This window comes from Drosophila montana, unplaced genomic scaffold (genome assembly GCF_035044405.1).
Source record: "Drosophila montana isolate Dmon_TW-CO22-7 unplaced genomic scaffold, ASM3504440v1 contig_2438_1, whole genome shotgun sequence".
Lineage (NCBI taxonomy): Eukaryota > Metazoa > Arthropoda > Insecta > Diptera > Drosophilidae > Drosophila > Drosophila montana.
Window position 1 is genome coordinate 1,574,220 of NW_026997315.1, and position 20,202 is coordinate 1,594,421.

A 20,202-nucleotide genomic window follows, 5' to 3' on the forward strand; every position below is an offset into this window, starting at 1 on the left:
CTGTCAAGTGCTTAATTGAGACATATATATACCAAACGCTTTGCCTCTAAAAATATGCATCTTTTATATTATAGCCAAAGGTATCCAAAAAGAGATATCTGTATCTTTTCATATTAACGTCATTTTAAATTTCTTGACCTAAGCTCTCATAAGATCCGAGATAGGTTCATAAAATCTTAGCTGTTAAAAATTTCATGTTTCATTTTTAATAATCTCTTAGATGGATGCATTTATTAATATGAACAGACGACCAGATGAACAGATGTACTTGGCTCTATCTTGATGGTGACCATGAATAGGTATATTTAAATGTTTATAAGCATTATGTATATTATGAATGTATAAATGCATGCTAACTTAAGCATACAAAACAACGCTACATGCTGTTTTTTTTTCTTTAATATATGTTTTATTTTGTGTTGGAATCGATCAGTGCCTTCTGATCTCTACAAAGCGAATAACTAAGCGAAGGGTGTATAGTTACTATTATGTAACTTATATGAACGCTACATGTTTCAGGTCTTCAGTATAAGAATAGCCACGATTGAATCTGTTCAAAATCAATTTCTGCTTTTTGCCGTATGAGGTTAAGACTAGGACCCGAATCTTCTGTAGGACAGTGCTCGCTGTTCTCATCCTGCATAAGTTGATTGTCGCCGACATTGATTCTTCTTTGCTTTAAGGTTTCTTTTCATATCTTTTTTAAGAATTAGCAGGAATTATCGGCTTTATTTCTACCTGCATGCACAGACATTACGATATGGAGAACTCTTTTCGTGTATTATGCATAAAAAGCTTGCACCATGTTTTCTCCAAAGAACTTTCTCTGCCCCTAATAACATCTGTGTTTTCGGAATACCTTAAGGAACTTACCTGCAGGAGTATACGTCCTATGTCCTATGAATTAACTCACCTACGCTCCCATTTGACAATCAGCTGACGCTTGCGCACACGATTCTGGGTGCGGATAGCGATGCGATGTGTATGATTGAGCACGGGCCATGACTGATCCGGATGCTTGGCCTGAGCCTCCAGTTTGAGAGCGCCGCCTTGACGTGCCCGCACAAACAGATCGTATTGGCCGCGCAGGGCGCAAGGCAGGACCAGTCTGTCCGTGGCGGGGCCCTTTGCCCGCGCGGGCAAACGCAGCAGGCTCGCTGTGGATGGCAATGACAAGGGGAATGAGCGGCATGTAGAAGAGGGGCGGCAACTGGGCGGCTGGAGCAACTTACCTGTCTGATTGTAGTAAATCTTACGTGCCACGGGCATTGAGAACAGAATCATCAGCGGCGTTGAGTTGTTTAATTTCAGTACAAATCTGAAAAGGGAGACAAAACGACTCAGTAAAGTGGACTGGTGCGGTGCGGGGGTCAGAGTTGGGGCGGAGTAAGTGAGCTGTTGACGCCCTTTGTCAAAAATCATGACACTAAATTATCACACGCAATTTGTTTCGCCTGTGTCCGAGCGAGCGAACTAGGCGGATGGGGAAGAGGGGAAGGGGGCAGCGAGTGAGTCAGCGCCTTTGGCAGCTGGCGCTGCAACAATGTTGCAGTCGATGATTGAGTCCAAGAGCAGAACTGGTTTTTATATATAGTTTCACAGTGGCCAAGGGACGAGCCAAAAAGTTTTGTTTTGTAATTAAATGCGAAATTTATGAGCAATTTTTCTAATGACAAAAGGCCAAGACAAATGTGCTACAGTTAGTATACACCCACACAGACAGACATATACCCAAATGTATGTGTGTGTGTGTGTGCTGGCAACAGGATGCGCCGGCAGCGCCATTGCAGTAAAGTGACTCATTGACTTGGCTTATGGCCGGTCATCTCAAGTTTTATGACCGGCTACTTCCGGCCAACGCCATTTGCCAATACACACACATACACAGCTCCCTCCCCTCCCTCCTCTTAGCCACCCTGTGGGCAGCACCCCCGCAGCAGCTACATATGTATGTCTATTTGGCCGCAACGCCAAAAGGCTTCCAACTGTTTGATGGAGTGTTTTAATGCACTCCATTGTTGGCGGCCATTTTCAGATGGCGCCGCAGCGACTGCACAAATATTTGCTTTAATTTAAGCCTCGCATGTTGCAGTCGCAGTTGCAAGCTTTTTGTGTTGTTGTTATTACAATTATTGCTGTTGTTGTTATTGTTGCTGCCAGCCGATGACAGCAGTCAATTATATAAAGGCAAACATCATGTGCGAAATATGAACCCTCTGACGGTTACTCGGCTCGTGAATGCGCTACTCGAAATATATACTCAAATCAATTTAATTTAATTTTGCAATTAAAATTTCCAATTTTTAAAAAATATATGTTTTGCTATGAAATCCAACTCAAACTATACGAATTAGTGACTTAAAAATGCCAATCATTAAGATCATTAAACATGTTTATACACATAAATTGGTTTTGGTTACAGCCAAGTCTAATTGTATAATGTATAACATATTTATGCAAAAATATGTTTATTATCTTTCCTAGTTTCCGATCGGACGTATAATTATGTATAATTGGGGCTGATTTCTTTTCATTTTTGTGGACAATAAAATATTTGAAAGGATTTTTAATTAAAATATAAATTTAAATATTATTAGTAGCTTAATTATGTGCTGTATCACATTTCACCTATTCGATTTCTTATTTTTCACCATTTCAAATTCTTATTCCACAGTTACTATTTTATAAAAAAAAATATTTTACAAAGAATTCAAAAGATTCTTTCTTCAATTTTCTTATAAGTTGTGGAAATTATATTAAGTACTCTTTTTTTTTATAATTGCGTAATCAATATTTTGTTTCTATTTTATTAAAAAAAAAAAATATCCTTATGTTGTTTTTAAATATTTCTCCAAGTTGCGCATTAAAAAATAAAAAAATTGTAATAAAATAAAATATTTTACACAAAATCCGAAAGATTGTTTTCACAAATTTTCTATAATTTAAAATGTATCTTAAGGTCAATTTGTTCGAATGTAATTAATATGAAATATAAATAATATTAAATACAAATGTTTCATAGCACTCAACATGATGTTTACGGTTCGACCTCCTGAGAAGACGTAATATTGTAAAGTTAAAAAAAAAGTTTAGTTTTATTTGTAAGCTATTTTAAACATCCAGAAAAAGAACATCAACCGAATATGGATAAGCGCACACTTTTCGGCCTTCCTTGCTCTCCCATATCTTGCACAGCTGCCCAGAGCATGAAAGCTGTCGAAATGCCGTGGCATTGTAGGGTGCACAAGAACGCAGAAACAGCCGCTGGTCGGCCGTTTGGCCGTCAGCCCACAACAAACAAGCCGCCATGCGAGGAGTTGGCTCAGTTGCTTGACCATCGTTCAGTCAAACGTGCACGGAAAATGTGGCCAAATTTACTGGAATTGGAAAGGCGAATGGCGCTGCTGGTGCTGGTGCTGCTGCTGCTTCTGCTGCGGCTGCCAATTGGTGGTTTGGGCATAGTAAATCCGTCGAATGAGTCAGCCAATATGGTTATCTATATGCTGCCCGCGAAAGATGTGGGCCCGCACACTTGGCAGGTGGGCGTCGACTGTCTGGACAGCTTTGCGCAGATCTTCTTCTATCGCAATCCGTTGGAGCGTTTCACGCGCTCCTACAATCTGATGCTGACCAATGTCTTCAACATGTCCCTGCCCGCAGCACTGATACAGCAGGGCTTCAGTAAGCGCATCAATGAGGCTATCAGCGATCCGAATGCGCCACCGGGCCGCGAGTTCTTTCAGCTGCGCGGCATCTCGGATCATCAGAACAGATCGAAGGCCTTTGGGGAGCTGCTGCTGGCGGATAACTATGTGATTGTCGTGGACAGCGTCGAGAGTCTGCACAAGCTCATGGCCCGCTATGTTAGCCAGAGCCGCTCCTGGAATCCGGGCGCCCGCTTTCTGGTGCTCTTCCACAATGCCCAGATGCGTGACAGGCCCTGGACGGTCGCTTCGAAGATCTTCAGCGATCTCATGAGCAACTTCTACGTGCATCGTGTGGCGCTCATATTTGCCAACTCCTCCACGGACTACAACCTGCTGGTCAACGACTACTACAGCAACGTTGACTGTCGCGTGCTCAGCGTCCAGAGCGTGGGCCAGTGCTACGATGGTCAGCTCTATCCCACGCCACATGCCGTTCACGTCGCCATGTCGGATTACATCAGCGGCTTTAGCCCGAGAAACTGCACTTTCTACGTGTGCGCCTCCATTGCGGCGCCCTTCGTCGAGGAGGACTGCATTGTGGGCATCGAGATGCGCATATTGGGATTTATGCGCAGTCGCTTACAGTTTACGGTGGGTATCCAATTATTTACTATTTTATAACTACAGAGCACACTTTTATCGGTTGGTAGCGGCTCCTAAGCTTAAAATTAAGATCTATAAGATAATCCACATTCAATTTTGGGTTGTCAGCTTCTCTTATTAATATCCTTTCAAATAGATTAGAGGATTTTTATGGCAACTTTTTTGTGAACAAAGTTGGCAATACGAAATCTAAATAAAAAACTAATGAGAGTCTAGGGACATAGATGAAGTTTAAATATAAATAAATATAGATAAATATTTCTTAATTTAATTTAAATTATTCGCTAAGGAATCTAAGAAAACCTCAGCAATTAATTAAAAATAAATTTTCGAAATATACAAATTTCTTCAAAATTGAAAATGGCTTCTACGAAATATCAAAATTAATCAAAACAAAATGTTTACAAAAATAATCAATTCTGTTTCAAATCCCATGCATGTTTTTTTCCCCAATTAACAAACTCTTTTCACAGATAAATCAAACCTGCTCGCGAGACACGCGAGGCGAATTGGATGAAAATGGCAAATGGAACGGTCTGCTGGGCAAATTGGAGAATGGCGAGTGCGACTTTATCATGGGCGGCTTTTATCCGGACAACGAGGTTGAGGGCATATTCTGGGGATCCGATTGCTACCTGCAGGACGCGCACACCTGGTACACAAAACTGGCAGATCGTCGTCCAGCATGGCAGGCAATGGTAGGCATTTTCGAGCCGTTCACCTGGATGTGTTTCCTGCTGACGCTCGTGCTGAGCTGGCTCTTCTGGTACGCGCTGGTCACGCTGCTGCCGGAGCCACAGTATTACCAACAGCTCAGCCTAACTGGAATTAATGCGCTGGCGGTGTCCATATCCACCGCTGTACAGGAGCGACCCATTTGCGAGGCGACGCGCATATTCTTCATGATGCTGGCGCTGTACGGGATCAATGTGGTGGCTGTGTACACATCCAAGATGATAGCCACATTCCAGGATCCGGGCTATTTGCATCAGCTGGACGAGCTGCAGGAAGTGGTCGCGGCGGGCATACCCTTTGGCGGCGAGGAGGAGTGTCGCGATTGGTTCGAGAATGAGGATGATCTGTGGATATTCAAGGCCTACAATTCAACGACATCGTTCAGGCCACGCACGGAGAATCTGAAGGAGGTGGAGCTGGGCATGCGCTGCATACTGAGCAGCCGCATGTATATAATGCAGAATCTCCATGCCGATGACATATATGCCTTTCCCCAGAACGTCTTCACCAGCCCCATGCAGCTGATTATGAAGGCGGGCTTTCCATTCCTTTACGAGATGAACATGATAATTCGCTATATGCGCGATGTGGGCATCATACAGAAGATCGACTCGGATTTTCGCTATAATAACACATACTTGAATCGCATTGCCAAGATGCGGCCGGAGTTCGCAGCCACCGTCATTGTGCTGACCACGGAGCACCTGAAGGGACCATTTGGCATACTAATTGTGGGCATATGCAGCGCCTCGCTGACATTTCTGGGCGAGCTGCTCTGCGGCTATCGCAGCCATAGACGCAGGCAGCGTCGACGCCGGCGGCAACGGGTACGGCGACGGGGTAGCGGCAAGTGGCATAGGGAGCGGCAGCAAGTACAACGGGCGGTGGCTCCGGTGGTGCGTTTTACTCCAGTTAAGCGACGCAAAGTCCTGTAAGTAGCCGCCACAGCCAGACAAACAAACCAACTAGCTAAACCATAAAAATTGACTCAATTCACATAAATTTGCAATTGAGGGAAGGCAGCGACAACGGCGACGGCGACGACGTCGACGACGACGTCAATGTGGCTGTGCCTCTTGGGGTCGTCGTTGTCTTTGCTGTCTTGTTGTTGTCTTCCTTGGCTTCTGTCTGGTCTCGTCTGGTAGTTGTAGTTTTCACGCGAAATACTTAAAATCAGCGACAAAATTCTATTTTTGCAACTATCAAAAGCGACGGCATGAAAAACAAGCAGACAGTCAGGCAGGCAGGCACACAGGCAGTCAGTTGGTCTGTTGGTCTCCGGTCTGCACCCTGCTCCCTGCTCCCGGCCGCCTGCTTCAAGAACTCTGCTGCCTTGCACAAATTGACAATCAGCTTTGAATGAACTGCTTTTCCTGCACAGCTACGCAAGAGATTTGAAGTTCTGGCAGAGAAAATCTCCCCAGCGTCAACTGTCGCTGATAATATTGTTATAAGTAGCATATTTACCCACTCTTAGCGCTGCGAAACTAAGTATCTAAATAAAGTTTGTAAAATATTGCAAATAAAAAATACAAAAAATCCCAAAACTTTGCGCTTACAACTTTGGCACTTCAATGTTTTTTTGTCCAAAAAGTAACGATTTTAAAATCGAACTCAAACAGATTAGAAATCCCGCAGAGACGGACCAAAAATAAATTAAATAGCTTTACGCAACATCAAGCAGTAATCAGAGTATAACTTGGGGCAGGAAAATTCTTTGTTTGCAGATTTTTTTTTAGGAAAAGAATATTTCTATTCCGAAATTGGATTAGCTTTGAAAAGTTATCTATATATTGTTTTTTACCACATTTCTTTAAGTTCCTTTCAACTTATATACTAAACTAATCAAAAGAATCCTATTTATCTGCCTAATATATTTTCCAACACTCTCTTTTAGTCTTAAAATATTACAGAACTAGCGGGTATAACCCGGCCTTGCCCGTGGCACGTATGTTATAAAATCAATGTTCTCAAAAAAATTTGAAATGATTTTGAAACTGATCGGACTGTAAACACATAACTTTCATACAAACGTTTTCCGCCAATTTACCACTGTTACGAGTTGAATTTCCCAAATCGCTGAAACACGTATTCATTACATTCTTTTGTGGAGCTCTGAAAATAAGTTTAAAGCAAATCGGACACAATTTAAACCGAAAAAGTTTGGATTCTGCGAAAAGTGTGAAACACGTCTCAAATGATTTTTCTTATAGATCTTTGGAAACGAATTAGAGCGCGAAACGTCACCCACCAAATCTTTGACCTCCATTTCCACGAAGGAGGAACGGATTTTTCGAAAAGTGTGAAACACCCCTTAAATGAACAAAGATCTTTGAAAATAAGTTTGGGGCCGATCGGATGGTAAACAAAAAGTTTCATAAAACCGTTTACCGCCAATTTACCACTGTTACGGGTGGAATTTCTCAAATCGCTAAAATACGTATTTATTAAGTTCGTATGTAGAGGATTAAAAATAAGTTTGAAGCAAATCGAACACAACTTAAAACTTCGCCCAAAAAATTTTTAAATCGCATTCCCCCCGACGAAGTTTGAATTCTGCGAAAAGTGTGAAACACGTATCAAATGATTTTTCTTATAGATCTCTGGAAATGAATTTGAGCGCGAAACGTCACCCACCAAATCTTTGACCTCCATTTCCACCAAGGAGGAACGGATTTTCCTAAAAGTGTGAAACACCCCTCAAATGAATTTGAACAAAGATCTTTGAAAATAAGTTTGAGGCCGATCGGATGGTAAACAAAAAAGTTACATACAAACGTTTTTCACGATTTATCCACACTTGCGGGTGGAATTTCCCGAAACTCCGTCTTAACGTGCACCTACATCACATAAGGTAGCTACAGTGAAAATTTTAGCTTCCTAGCTCTTACGGTTTGGGCTGTGCGTTGATCACCAATAAGTCAGTCAGTCAATCAGGACAAACAGTTTAATATATAGAGATAATAAAAGCAGATTTTATTCTCTTATTTTTTTCTTCTTTTAATACGAAATGTTAAGGAAAATCTAAGATCGGAATTTTCTATAAAGATAATGAATTATCTGAAAAGAGCATATCTTATCATGCAGCAGGCATGAGCTAAAAAACAAAATAAAATAAAAACAGCAAATTATTTAACACATTTTGCAGCCAACCTCCCACATTGCGAGTGAGAATTTTTGTGTAGAGCCCGTCCTACTGTTAGCTAAAAAGATTTATGCAACCGACAAATGATCCCTTTTGAAAACCCATAATTAATTATTGTCTATAATACACATTACTTTTTGTGTATGCCTGCTATATTCGTCTTATGAACTCATTGAACTCGGAAACCACAAGAGCTGCAATCACTCGATTTTGGTAAATACTTAGATTCTATATAGATCAAAAGTATTTCAAATGTATAAGATAAAGAAATTATGAAACTATAAGAATTTAAATTATGTTAATTATTCTTAGCACTTGCTGTCAGCAACAGTTGTCACGTTTCGGCTGCGTGTGAATGATTCAAACTATGCACAGCGTCCGAACTTTGAATAAACATACGCATTCACATTCACATTTACTTGATTACTCACAGAGCACTCACAGAATGGGCACAACGCGCACTTAGTGACTGGGTGTGTGTGTGTGTGTGTGCGAGTGTGTGTTGATTTGCTTTTTGGTGAAATTTTAGACTATTGAACTATGGCGTTTGAGCAGCGTCTGATGGGCTGACTAAGCGACTGGGTAGCTCTCTGTCTCGCCGGCCGCGACGCCCAAGTGTCTGTGACTGTGACGCAGCTGCAGTTGCCGCGGCAGTTGCAGCGGCAGTTGCAGTTGCAGTTGCACATGCAGCCACAGATGCAGCGACATGTCTTGATCTAAAAATACACACACTATACGTTTATTTGAGGCAAGGCGAAAAAGTCGTCAACGCTGCCCGCTGAAGGTCTGCGCAGTTTCAGGCAAAAATTATGCAGCGCATTTTTATGGTCAAAACAATTTTTACTAGTCACTTGTTGTTGTTGTTGCTGTTGCTGTTGCCGTTTTATTGTAGCTTCTTTGATACGCTTACAAATAAATAGTTTCACGCCATAAAGTGTGCAAGGGGCTGATGCCGTAGCTGGGGAGGGGTTGGCTATAAAAGTTGTTTACAACGCTTGAGCCTGCGGCGCACATAAAAATGCAACAGCAACAACAACAGCAACACATTAACAACAATTTGTTGTTTTGTAGTTTGTTTTGATTTTCGGGCCATTGGCAATATGCGTATGTGCTACAGGTGGTCACTAGAGCGCAGCGAGTCCGCGTGGCCCAGTCCCAGTTCCAGTTCGAGTTTTGGAGTCGCAGCGAGCAGTGTCTGTGTGTGTCTGTGTATGTTTGTGTTTGTTTGTGGGGTGGGGAAGGGGCCGTCGAATTAAGTCGTAAAATTAATATTTATGATTTGTTTGCGCAAAAATATTAACAAGCAAACTGGACTTGTGGCTTGATTGCGCCTTGCACAGGAGCCAGATCCTGTCCCGTCCCATCCTTATAGAGACTGCCGAATGCAGATCGCTTAATTCTAGCAAAACTCTTAATGACTGCATGCACTATAAATTCAGCGCACAAATTTCCGCTCCTTTTCACACGCTTCGGGGGGCAACACGAGCTGGTCATCACGTACACCGCGGAGGCGACACTGGAGCCAGCACTTGATGCACCGCAATCGGAGCGCTTCACTGTGGCCAGTGGCCAGCTGCCACTGGTCGCTGGTCGCGCGACAATAAAACCAAAAGTAAGCTCACATAGAGCAGCGACAACGAGCACAACATTAATTTGAATGTTTGACATTCTATGCCAGAAATGATCAAAGTTATATGAGAGCAGCCTCCACAAGCGCCAAGAGCCAAGCACCATTCCAACAAATATTAAAAAAAAAACTATGGAAAAAAAAAGAAAAAACTGGCAAGACAAATAACTTAAAAGGTTCGCACGTTCTTTGGCGAAATAAAAGACAGAAATGTTTGAAAAAAAAAAACAAATAAGTAAAACAAAATTTGAACAAGAAAACTCAACGGGCGGCATATCGAATTTGATATGCGTTTAGCTACAGTTGCTCGCTTCACTGAGATCTTTAAACAACTCACAATTGCTCGAGTTTATTTTTAGAACCATTTGTGAAAGTTATGGTTAATAACTATAAAATTTAATTTACATTTTAGCTCTAAGCTAAGCCATTGTGCCTAGCAACCAAAAATAGGTGGATTTCAAGAAATATAAGCTTCACAGTATGCAAAGCTCTTGGAAATCGGAGATTGAATATGCCAAGAGTCGGTCTTCGAAATGTTTGTCATGACTTTCAGTAGTATTTGGGGCTTGGAAATAAAAAAAAATGAAAGAAATCCCTATCCAAATATTTGTTTTCACTTATTTATTGAACGGTGAGATATCCCTTTTGTCGTTGGTTACAGAAAGGCGACGGGTTTCTTACAATATTTTAAAAACATGATTGATATAACATTTATCGAAAGTTCATTATTTTGATTGATTTGTAGGTAAAAATTGGTAGCAAAAACTAACTCCGTAATTTCTTACTACACCAAAAAATGAAAAACAATCAAATATTGTGCCTGTTGTCAAGAGATAAAATAAAATGTCAAATAAATAATATATATATAATATATATAAGAATATAAAATTCGATTTGCTATATAAAGACATCCAATATCTGATATGTCTCAAAGAAAACATCAAACAATTTCGTAGGAGCATTTTTTGTATTCAAACACATTGGATCAATAAAAAATATGCAAACAATTTGCCATTAACACACTTTTTTGAAATATTATTTATTAATATTAATACTTATTACTGTGGCTAATTTTTTATACATAATATATTATTACCCATTTTGTGTAGAACATAATCCATATACATGATCGTGTGACGTGAATTCCCAATGACAAAACTAATGTGAATGAGTTTATAAAAAAAGAGAGAAATTTGCAAAGCTGCGCTTATATAAAACCTCTACATAGTTACATTTTTTAACTTTAAACTCGAAATTAGTTTTTCTTTTTCGTATATTCTTTCCACAGATTTTTCAATTATGCCATCAAAATAAAGCAAACAATACACGAGCATCAAAATGTTATCCTTCCAATGAAGCTCTTTTCCAAGTCAAACAAAAATAGCCAAAATTACACTTGAGCGCTTCGATTTGTCTCCATGATGCGTACAAACTGCCTGATTATGCTAATACGCCCAACGGCACGGCAAGAGTATACAAATCGAGAAGACAAAATGCCTGCCAGGCCCGCGCGCTAAGCGAAAACGTGACAGCTTTTCTTGACCCAGGCCCAAACGAGCGCACACAAAAAAAAAAAAAAATAAAGAAACAAACAAAAAACCGAAAAGAAAACATGAAAAAAGTTGCTCATACGCCACGTGCAACGCGGCCGCAGCTGTGGGCCTAGCAAAAACACAAACACTCACACACACACACATACACAGCTCACGCACACTACTTAGGCGAACAAGCATAAGCAGATGAAGAAGCACAACACACACACAACACACACACCACACACACACCACACACACACCACATGCACACACACAGCTCATATTTATGGCAACTGTAAAAATCTGGCGCTGGTTTTTGTTTGGCCAGCCACACGTCGTGGTTATAAATTATTTTTGTTGGTTTCTTTTTGCTACCCCTCCACTGCCCCCGCACTGCGTTTGCCCTAGCCCCGACGCTTATGGCATCTTCGTCCTGCCGCTGCCGCATTTTGTTATTGTTTGGTCATAATTTGATTTGTGTGACAGGCGGCGTCGCCAGCGCACTTAGGCGCATTACTCAAATTACGCGAATACTTGGGGATTGGAAATTGGATTTGTACAGGTCTTAGACAGATTGTTGACTTACCGCTTCTTCTGGCGCTGCTCGAGTGCAATGTGCACGGGCACATCCACATACAGATCCTCGACATCATCGATGCTGTTCAGCATTTTCTCATATGCCAATCGCTGTGGGCAGCTGGCGGGCAGCACATGAGTCTCCTCTGAGTCTGGCTCCGGCTCCAGCTCCAGGCTGATCCGATTGCTGGCCAATGGCGTGTGCGCAATCTCTGCCTGCAAATGCGTGAGGGACTGCAGTAGAAAGAGCAGCAGCAGCCGCAGGAGCACAGGTCCTGGCATTTTATGCTCTCCTTGTTATTCGTTTATTTAGCTATTTAGTTTATTGTCCGTTTACGCTATGCAAATGACTTGAATTGGATTTGTTGGTTAATTTTAGATTTAACTGTGATTTTCAGCTCAGTTTTGGTTCGAGCCCAGGTGAGTTCTGGTCTTTGGGTGTGTGTGTGTGCTTGTTCTTTGAGCTCGTAGATTAAAAAAAAAAAGCAGAAAATAGTAGTTGGGCAAACAATTAAATAAATAAAATTCTAATTTTATTATAAGTTATAATTTTATTATAAAATGTAATGTAAGTATAATAACAAAATGTTTATGGCATTTATATTATTTATTTACTCCCATCAAAAAAATATATAAAATTAATTTCCTCTCTTCTTTGCGTTTTATTTAATACGGGATCTTTTTAGCAGGCCTAAACAATTTTACAGATCTCGCAGTTCTTTCTTATGCCATTTAATTAATTTAGAGAATTTGCTAGAAAATAACTTTTGTAGTTAAAAATATCTCGAGGTATGCTCTATCAATATGATAATTTGATGACGGCTGCAGTTTTATATTATATCATATCATATATGTTGGTAATTGCTTGGGAAACACCTGTTTCCCACCTGCGTCAGATTACCGGCCGACTTTTTTTGACGGAGCAAACTGAAGATTTAATTACCTTTTCATGTTTGCATATATAAATAAAGATATTTATAAGGTTATATTAAAAGTTCCTATGTTCACTTCAAGTTTTCTCTCGGTAATCCTTACTTAAAATCTGCAAAAAGACCTAATTTAAACTTGGGAAAGTGTTGTGCGAAGTCACAAATTGACGAAAGTGGGAAAAGTTTTTCCTCTGGATAAAAATAACGGAAAAGAAATCTCCATTTATTTCATTATTAAAGCGCATTACCTCTGACAAGACGTATAAACCCTATTTACAGCAGATATCACAAAAAAAAAACAAATTTAATCTCAAATATAAAAAATAAATGCCCTTTTATATGTTTTTTTTCACATTACTGCCTCATATAATCCAATCTACTTAGCTTGAAATATCCCTTTAATCTAGGATTACCCCAAAACAACTCCGTTTCTAGCTATAAATCATTTAATTTGACTCAGCTTAACCCCCGGCAATTGTTTTTTTTCCAGATGCCTTAACTCTTCTGCTTGGCCACTTCGGCAGATTTGCGACCCCACATCAGAGCTTGTCATCCCCACAACCCCAACCCCTAATGCTGCTGATGCTTCTTCTTGCGACAATTAAGGCCTGTCAAACCTTTGACACACGTCGCCGCTGCCGCTGCCTTCGCCTGTGACAACTTCTTCAAGCGGACTGGAATATCGGCAAAAAGAAATTATTTTTGGCAGCGCAGTGCGGCGGCTTTTTAAGTGTGTGTGTGTGTGTTGGGTTTCCTTTTCTCTTTGCTTTTGCAGCCAATTAATTTTGGGCTGCAGTGAATCGATTCTTGGAACTGTTAGATTTGCTAATTGCGGGCCACACGCCCCCTACACAAGCGCTTTCTATTTATTTTTTGTATTTCCTTTTTTTTTGATTTGTATTCTTTTTTTGCGGGCAATTAAAGTTCTGCGAATTTGCGTGCGCCGCAGCAATTGGGCAACGCTATCAAAAAGGGACGGGGGCTGGCACAACAGGCAGGGGTTGCCACCTGTTGTCGCTGTGCTGAGCAATTAACGACACACGCCTCCCATAAACTCACAGACCTATAACACGCGCACACACACGCACACGTACACTCACTTTACTACACTTTGGTGTTGGCAATTTTTTGAGCGCGCATCGTTTGTCTTTCACTGTGTTTTGTTTGTACCGTTAGCTAGCGGTATTTGTATTTGCACACGGTATTGCGAAGCTTTGCTTCTGCTTTTGCTACGCACACACACACACACACGCACACTGGCGCAGTTGAAAACACAGGCACGCGCGTAATTCGGAAGCTAAAGCTGCTGCTTCCGTCTGCCTTGACGAGCAAACACAAAATGAGAGTCGTGCGCAAAGCAAACGAAAACCCGAGCACAACTGGCGCTGGCTGCACCGTCAGCAGCAGCGTCGCAGCTAGCAGCAGCGCGCAGCGACTGCGGGCCGCATTGACGAAGATGCCGTCCCAAAGCACGAAGATGTTAGCCGAACTGGTAGCTGCGCTGCCAGCAGGCACACAGGCGTGCACGTACGTACGTATTTGTGTGAGTATGTGTGTGTATATGTTTATATATAGCTTCTTATGCTTTTTTCTTTGCCTTAATTAATGTGCCTGCTTCGGGGCTGCCCCATTGATGAGGCTGCCAGCTTCGACTCATTCTTTGCCTTTTTCCCCCTGCAACCCCACACAGCATGCCCTTTGCCTACCCTCTTGCTGCTGGTTTGTAACGCCAACATTTTCGATTTTTGAATTTCATTTTCATTGAAAGCAGCAACAACAAGTGAAACATTAAATGCGTTTGTTTTATGCACGGCACGTGACTTTCAATGCAAAATATACATAAAAAATAAATTAAAAACAAAACAAAAAATACCGAGCGCCACTCAGCCGCAACTGCTCCAGCTTCGCGGCATACATATGTAATCCGAGAGGCAACCAAGAAAAAAACAAAAAAAAAAAACACGGAAGACAAACATTTGATTCAGATGCTGGCTCAGATACCGAGTGCAGCCGCTGAGCCGCTGCCGGCTCCACGCCTGTTGCTAGACACGGCCTCTGGACTCCGGTCTCAATGCACTCACAGTTTGAGTCGCCTTCGACGTCCGTGTCCATGTCGCTGTCTCGGTTTCATCTAGCACCCGCCCCATTCCACACCCTTCTTGTCAAGCACCCGCCGACGAACATGTTTCAACCATTGTGAAATTTTCACAGGGCCCGCGGTTTGTGTTTTTTGCTGATGGCTACGATTTAAGTACATGTGTTTTTCGGATTTCAGTTTATTGCAGCTCTTTTACATACAACCACTGGGGACAATTACAGTGTACTGTGACCGTTCCATTCGGTTCGAGCCGCCCTCCAATAGAAATATTAGACATTGTTTGGGGCTTGCACAAGGTTACTTTTAGCATAACTTGTAACAAAAGTGTTGGAAAAAGTCTAAGCATAGAATGGGGTTTTTTTGGGGTTTGCAAAATTTATTAATTTAAACGGATTAGCAGTTGACTCTTCTGAGAGTTCGACACAAAAGAAAATAAGAATAATGTGAATATTATGAACCCTATTCAAATTTCCTATGAAGACAAAATATAAGAATGCAAATTATTCGCCTCTTTGTTTAGGACATTTGTAAATTACAAATCAAATAAAGACGCTTCACAGTCAAAACCTGGCAAGTTCTGAGATTATGAATCCAAATTCTAGAACGAAGGGCGTTTTATTAAAAATTAATAAATAATCTTAAATTAACTAAAAGTATTGAATGTAGCAATTTTCAAATATAATGTGTATAGCATAGTGAGGATTGGGAATAACCCCGATTTATTAATAATAAAAATGAAAGGATTTAAATTTTTAGTACACAGAGAGAAAAAATCAAGAATTACGTACTTGAATCAAGTAGAACCGATCATAAAAGTACGATAAGACCGGTAATACTTGATTTAAGTATGAAATTCTTATTTCAAGTATGACTTTCTATACATAAAAATCTTGAATCTAGCTTCTTTTGTTACATTTTTCAGCCTAGTTAGCCTGAATTTAAGAACGCAATTGTATTGAATAAGACCACCAATCGTAATTATCCGCATTTCCACCATAAAATAAGACTAATATGGCTTTAAATTGAGCCCAAAAGGTTTAATACAGTCTTGAAATAGGTTTAAATCATACTAATTTTAATATACATATTGGGAATATTCACCTTATAGATATTTGGTATGCTTAGTACAAATATTATTCCAACTAAGATTTCAATATAAATATTAAATAAATATTATTACATTATATTCCAAAAATCACAGTAATGAATTGATTTAAATACTGTTTAAGTTAATAGATATTTTTGTAAGAGTATTTATGTGCTGGCTTTTGATTTGGGTGTAAATTCTTACAACTTAATTGCGTATATTCATAAGTCGCATATTTGCTTGTATTATTATAATAAATACTTTATGTAATTTTGTATTTACGTTCTTACAGAACGCTGACGTTGACTTAGACGCGAGTCGGTCTGTCTGACGGGCCAAGCTGGCTGTGCAATTTACTTTTCCCTGTTGCCGCTGTGGGGTTTTCCCGGAATTCTGACAACGACAAAAAGCTGTTGCGTATGCGCTGCGGCGGGCAGGAAATGAACTTTTTTGGGGACTGGCTGCAGCTCGTAGCGGCAAATTAACAGCAAATTAGTTAGAAAAGCAGCGAAAATGTAAGTGACTTAATCAGAGGCAACCAGACACGGAACGGACCAGCAGCAGCAGCAGCATCCACAGCAACAGTTGACGACAGGGCCAACATTGATGAAGCGGACGCACGGGGGCAACCTTGAAGGCGCCCCTAAAGCGCATAACTCAAGGGCCACGCAGAATGGATAGGCAGTGCCCAACTGTCCCAGGTCCCAGCGCTAGGGTCCCAGCGCCAGGCCAGGCTGATGCATAATGCAAGGCGCTGCTCCGCCTGTCAGCCTCGACTTTGGCTCTGGTGGTGGCCCAAGCGGCGTTGCGTTGCATTTTTCAACAAATTAATTATTGACAAAAAGGTGGAACGAGTGCCTGACTGACTGACTGAATGAGTGAGTGAGTGTGCGAGCGTGTATGCGTGTGTGTATGAGTATTTTTTTTGCGGCTGCTCAGTTTAACGATGGGAATATTGTAAAAATTGATGGCTATTCGATTGGGTGGCACTCAATGCGTGTGGGATTAACCAAGAGTCACGGATGAATAAGTGAATGAAAAATGATTCATAGCAAATTGTATTCAAATATATGGTATATAATCGCATTTACCTAGCAATTGCAATTGATCAAATTGTATTGCAAATGTATTCAAGGTACAACCAACTCCGAGTTCGATCCTCAGAGCATCTGCAGCGCCTGCTCCAGCTTCTACTGCTCCGACTCCTGCCTTCCAATTTACGTCCTCCAAATCCTGCTCCTGGCCCAGCTTCATCTTCAGCGCCTGCTTCAGATTCTGCATATCCTCCTACTATTCCAGCTTGATCTTCCTACTCCTGCCTGTACTGCTCCGACTCCTTCATCTTTAGCGCCTGCTGCTGCTCCTGTTACTCCTTTTCCTGCTGCGGCTGCTGCTGCTTCTCTTTTTGGTTGCATCCAAGTTATTGGTACAACATTTTTGCCTCACACTCGCACTTCATCAACGCGAAATGATTGGCATGCCAACGTCAACGACTGGAGCGGCAGCGGCGGCAGCGTTGGCAGCGACTGCTGACTGGTGGCTGCAGCGGCGACAGCGGCCGACATGTGTAAAAGAATCGTTTAAAATAAATGACAGCCGCGCCCCCCTATGCGCTGCTCTCTCCCTCACCCAGCTCTCCCTCTCTCTCTCTCTCTCTCTCTCACTATCTGTCTCTCTCTATGCTCCAGCTTGCCTGCATAATTACCCACAGAGCCGAAGCACACGGCAGATCACAATAATCAATACGGCGATGTAGGATGCCACAACAGCCTGGCCGAGTTTTTATATTTTCTTTTTTTTTTCTCTGTTGTTGCCTTTCCTCTGTATACCCTGTAGCCAAAAATTATAAAGCAGCAAGCGTTTCTTTAGCTATGAGTCAGACTGTGATCGCCTGCCCAAGTTTTCGAACTCAGCGACTGGAAAAGATCGAGTCAGAAAGTTTGATTTGAGGGCTGCAAAATATTATATGAAATGATGGGTTACATTCCGACTAGTCTTTAAAGAAAGTATAAAAGATAAAATTATTGTAGCCTCATACTAATATTCTGTGCACTTTTGAGAAAACAGAATTTCTTACTTTCAATGAAAAGCTAGCTTAATATTTTCCTTAGATTTATTATATATTAAATTAAAGTTTCAGAATAGTATTTGGTATACTTATGCTTAAATATGTTATCTAGCATTACTGAAGATCTTATAATGTTCAATTTATAATTACTGAAGTTGCAAATATAAATTAAGAACATTTATCTAAGAGACATGTGAGTTTTAAAGATATAAAATGAAAATTCTTTCAACTCGAAGAATTTTGTGCGCCCCCATCAAAGAAGATACACATTTTTATTTAAATAATCGTTGATATATTATTTTCGTATATCACATCCATTACATACAGCAGAATCGCAAAAGCATGTTCACATGTTCTAATTTCTGCCTTCTTATGTTTGATCAACTGTTATTAGCTCCTATATAAGAGGCTTGCTCATTATAGGGTATCTGAGGGTCTTTCCTTAAAAATCAAAGCACTCTTGTTTCGTTTTTGCCACTCGGTGCGTGTGTGTGGTCCACTGCTTCACAATGTTTTCGGTAGCTTCGTTTGAACTGGGCCCTGGACCCAGCTACCATGTGGCATCTAGCAGCTTCCAGCTTGAATGTGCCAGCTCTCAGCTCCCAGCTCCCAGGCGTAGCTAGATTATTTGTTTACACGCATCCATCGAGCGATGCAAATCCATCATTCATCGTCAGTCGAGTGCACGCCGCATAGGCCAAGCGACGAGACGGAGCTGCAGCTCGAGTTTTTAGCACATTACAACACCTTCTTGGCCAAAAAAGCGCCCCGGGCCACAAATAAATGTTGCACACACGCCAAGGCTGCATGCAACACCTGGCGCTGCTTGGGCCTAGTAGCCAACTGTTGCTGCCTGGCCGCGACTAGGCGCTGCCTCTGCCCGCCTGCCGCACTTGCTGGCTGAGTGACAGCTGGGCGTGGCACAAAGCAGGGCCAAGAAATGGCCAAAGTTGAATTGAGGGTAAAACTTTTGCTTCGTCCTGCTGGGCGCTTTTATCCTTGGCCCCACGGCATGCCAGGATGCCAGGATGCCAGGGGAGGGGCTAAAATTGTCAACTTGGCACGCATTTTATTAAATGAAAGAATGTTTTTTAGCTGGAGCAAGAGGCGAAAGTGAGGAGGGCTCAGCCGCTGTCAAACTTATGCCAAGCAAATCGAAAGAGCCCAACGCACACACACACACAGACTTACACACGCACAAAGGGGACAGAAAGTCGACAAAGTGAAAATTTTTTAATTGCATTTTTGCCAACTGTCGCTGCGGATTATTGGCAACGGCAAGCGATTCATTCCGCTGGAAATTGCAGCGGCAAATCTTGGGCTCTTTTCGCAACACAAAAGTTGCATTAGGCAGCGTTAGGGCAGGGGAATCTGGCCCGGGGGCAGGCAGCGCAGACAATGGCAACTGCAGCTTCGCATTCAAATTGCGCAACGGGATATAGTGATAGCAAAAAGGATATTGAATAAGGATACTTATGCTAATGAGCAGCTGCTCTCGAGCAGCTCAACAAAAGGACAATCAAACGAACAGCCCTAATTGTAGGTTGCCTGCAAAAATATAAGAGCCAATACAACATGCTTTTCTACAGAAGGACATACAAAAGCAAGGAATTTGAATTATTCCTTGTTTTTGTCTTTAACTTTTAAGGCGCATCGGTGGAATTCAAAACTTCGGCAACTTCTTTTGTGCAGGAATTTTTGAGTTACACATAAAGTGATTTGACTTAAGCTTTTAACAAAATTCGTTCTAAGGGGAGTCGAATAATTGATTTTTGCCGAATTAGCCTGGGTAACAAAGGGTATATTCGTGTTGGATTCTGCACGAATCGCAACGCATTAGCATTTGTAAACATTCATGCAAACATAAAAAGACCTGTTCGTTGTAAACAAGGTTGGCAAGCCTCTCTTGCACTTGTCGCAGCTGCTATAAAACCCATATTCTTGTCTTTATTTCCCACACTTGTTCATTTATTGTTGATCTAGGCGAAGCAAACTAACTATAAAACGAAAAGTAATTTTCAATTAATAAATCCAAATATGACTTCAATTCTTGGCTATAGTCTCAAGACAGTGGTTAAAAAACATTGGCAGG

General features: G+C 41.3%; 3 protein-coding genes across 5 annotated transcripts in view; 1 reads left to right on the forward strand and 2 right to left on the reverse strand.

Moving 5' to 3' along the window:
- Nucleotides 1–20,202, reverse strand: part of LOC135428074 (sphingomyelin phosphodiesterase) — a 116,308-nt gene that overhangs the window by 27,316 nt on the left and 68,790 nt on the right. The window lies entirely within an intron of this gene.
- The window catches only part of nord, a 44,449-nt gene that overhangs the window by 3,185 nt on the left and 21,062 nt on the right, over nt 1–20,202 (reverse strand). Inside the window, exons 1-4 of one of the 3 annotated variants that reach the window (XM_064681991.1) lie at nt 13,958–14,197; nt 11,939–12,266; nt 1,233–1,318; nt 914–1,157 (exon numbers count right to left, since the gene is read on the reverse strand). In XM_064681991.1, coding sequence (XP_064538061.1) covers nt 914–1,157; nt 1,233–1,318; nt 11,939–12,210 — 602 coding nt within the window. In that variant the 5' untranslated portion in view covers nt 12,211–12,266; nt 13,958–14,197. Of the gene's footprint in view, nt 1–913; nt 1,158–1,232; nt 1,319–11,938; nt 12,279–13,957; nt 14,198–20,202 lie in introns of those variants that run through there. The other 2 variants (XM_064681992.1, XM_064681993.1) reach the window with 2 other exon arrangements.
- On the forward strand, nt 3,222–6,506 carry Ir60a (Ionotropic receptor 60a). Its single transcript, XM_064682173.1, has 2 exons — nt 3,222–4,298; nt 4,784–6,506. The coding sequence occupies exons 1-2, from the start codon at nt 3,222–3,224 to the stop codon at nt 5,978–5,980; spliced, it is 2,274 nt and encodes a 757-aa protein (XP_064538243.1). The 3' UTR covers nt 5,981–6,506.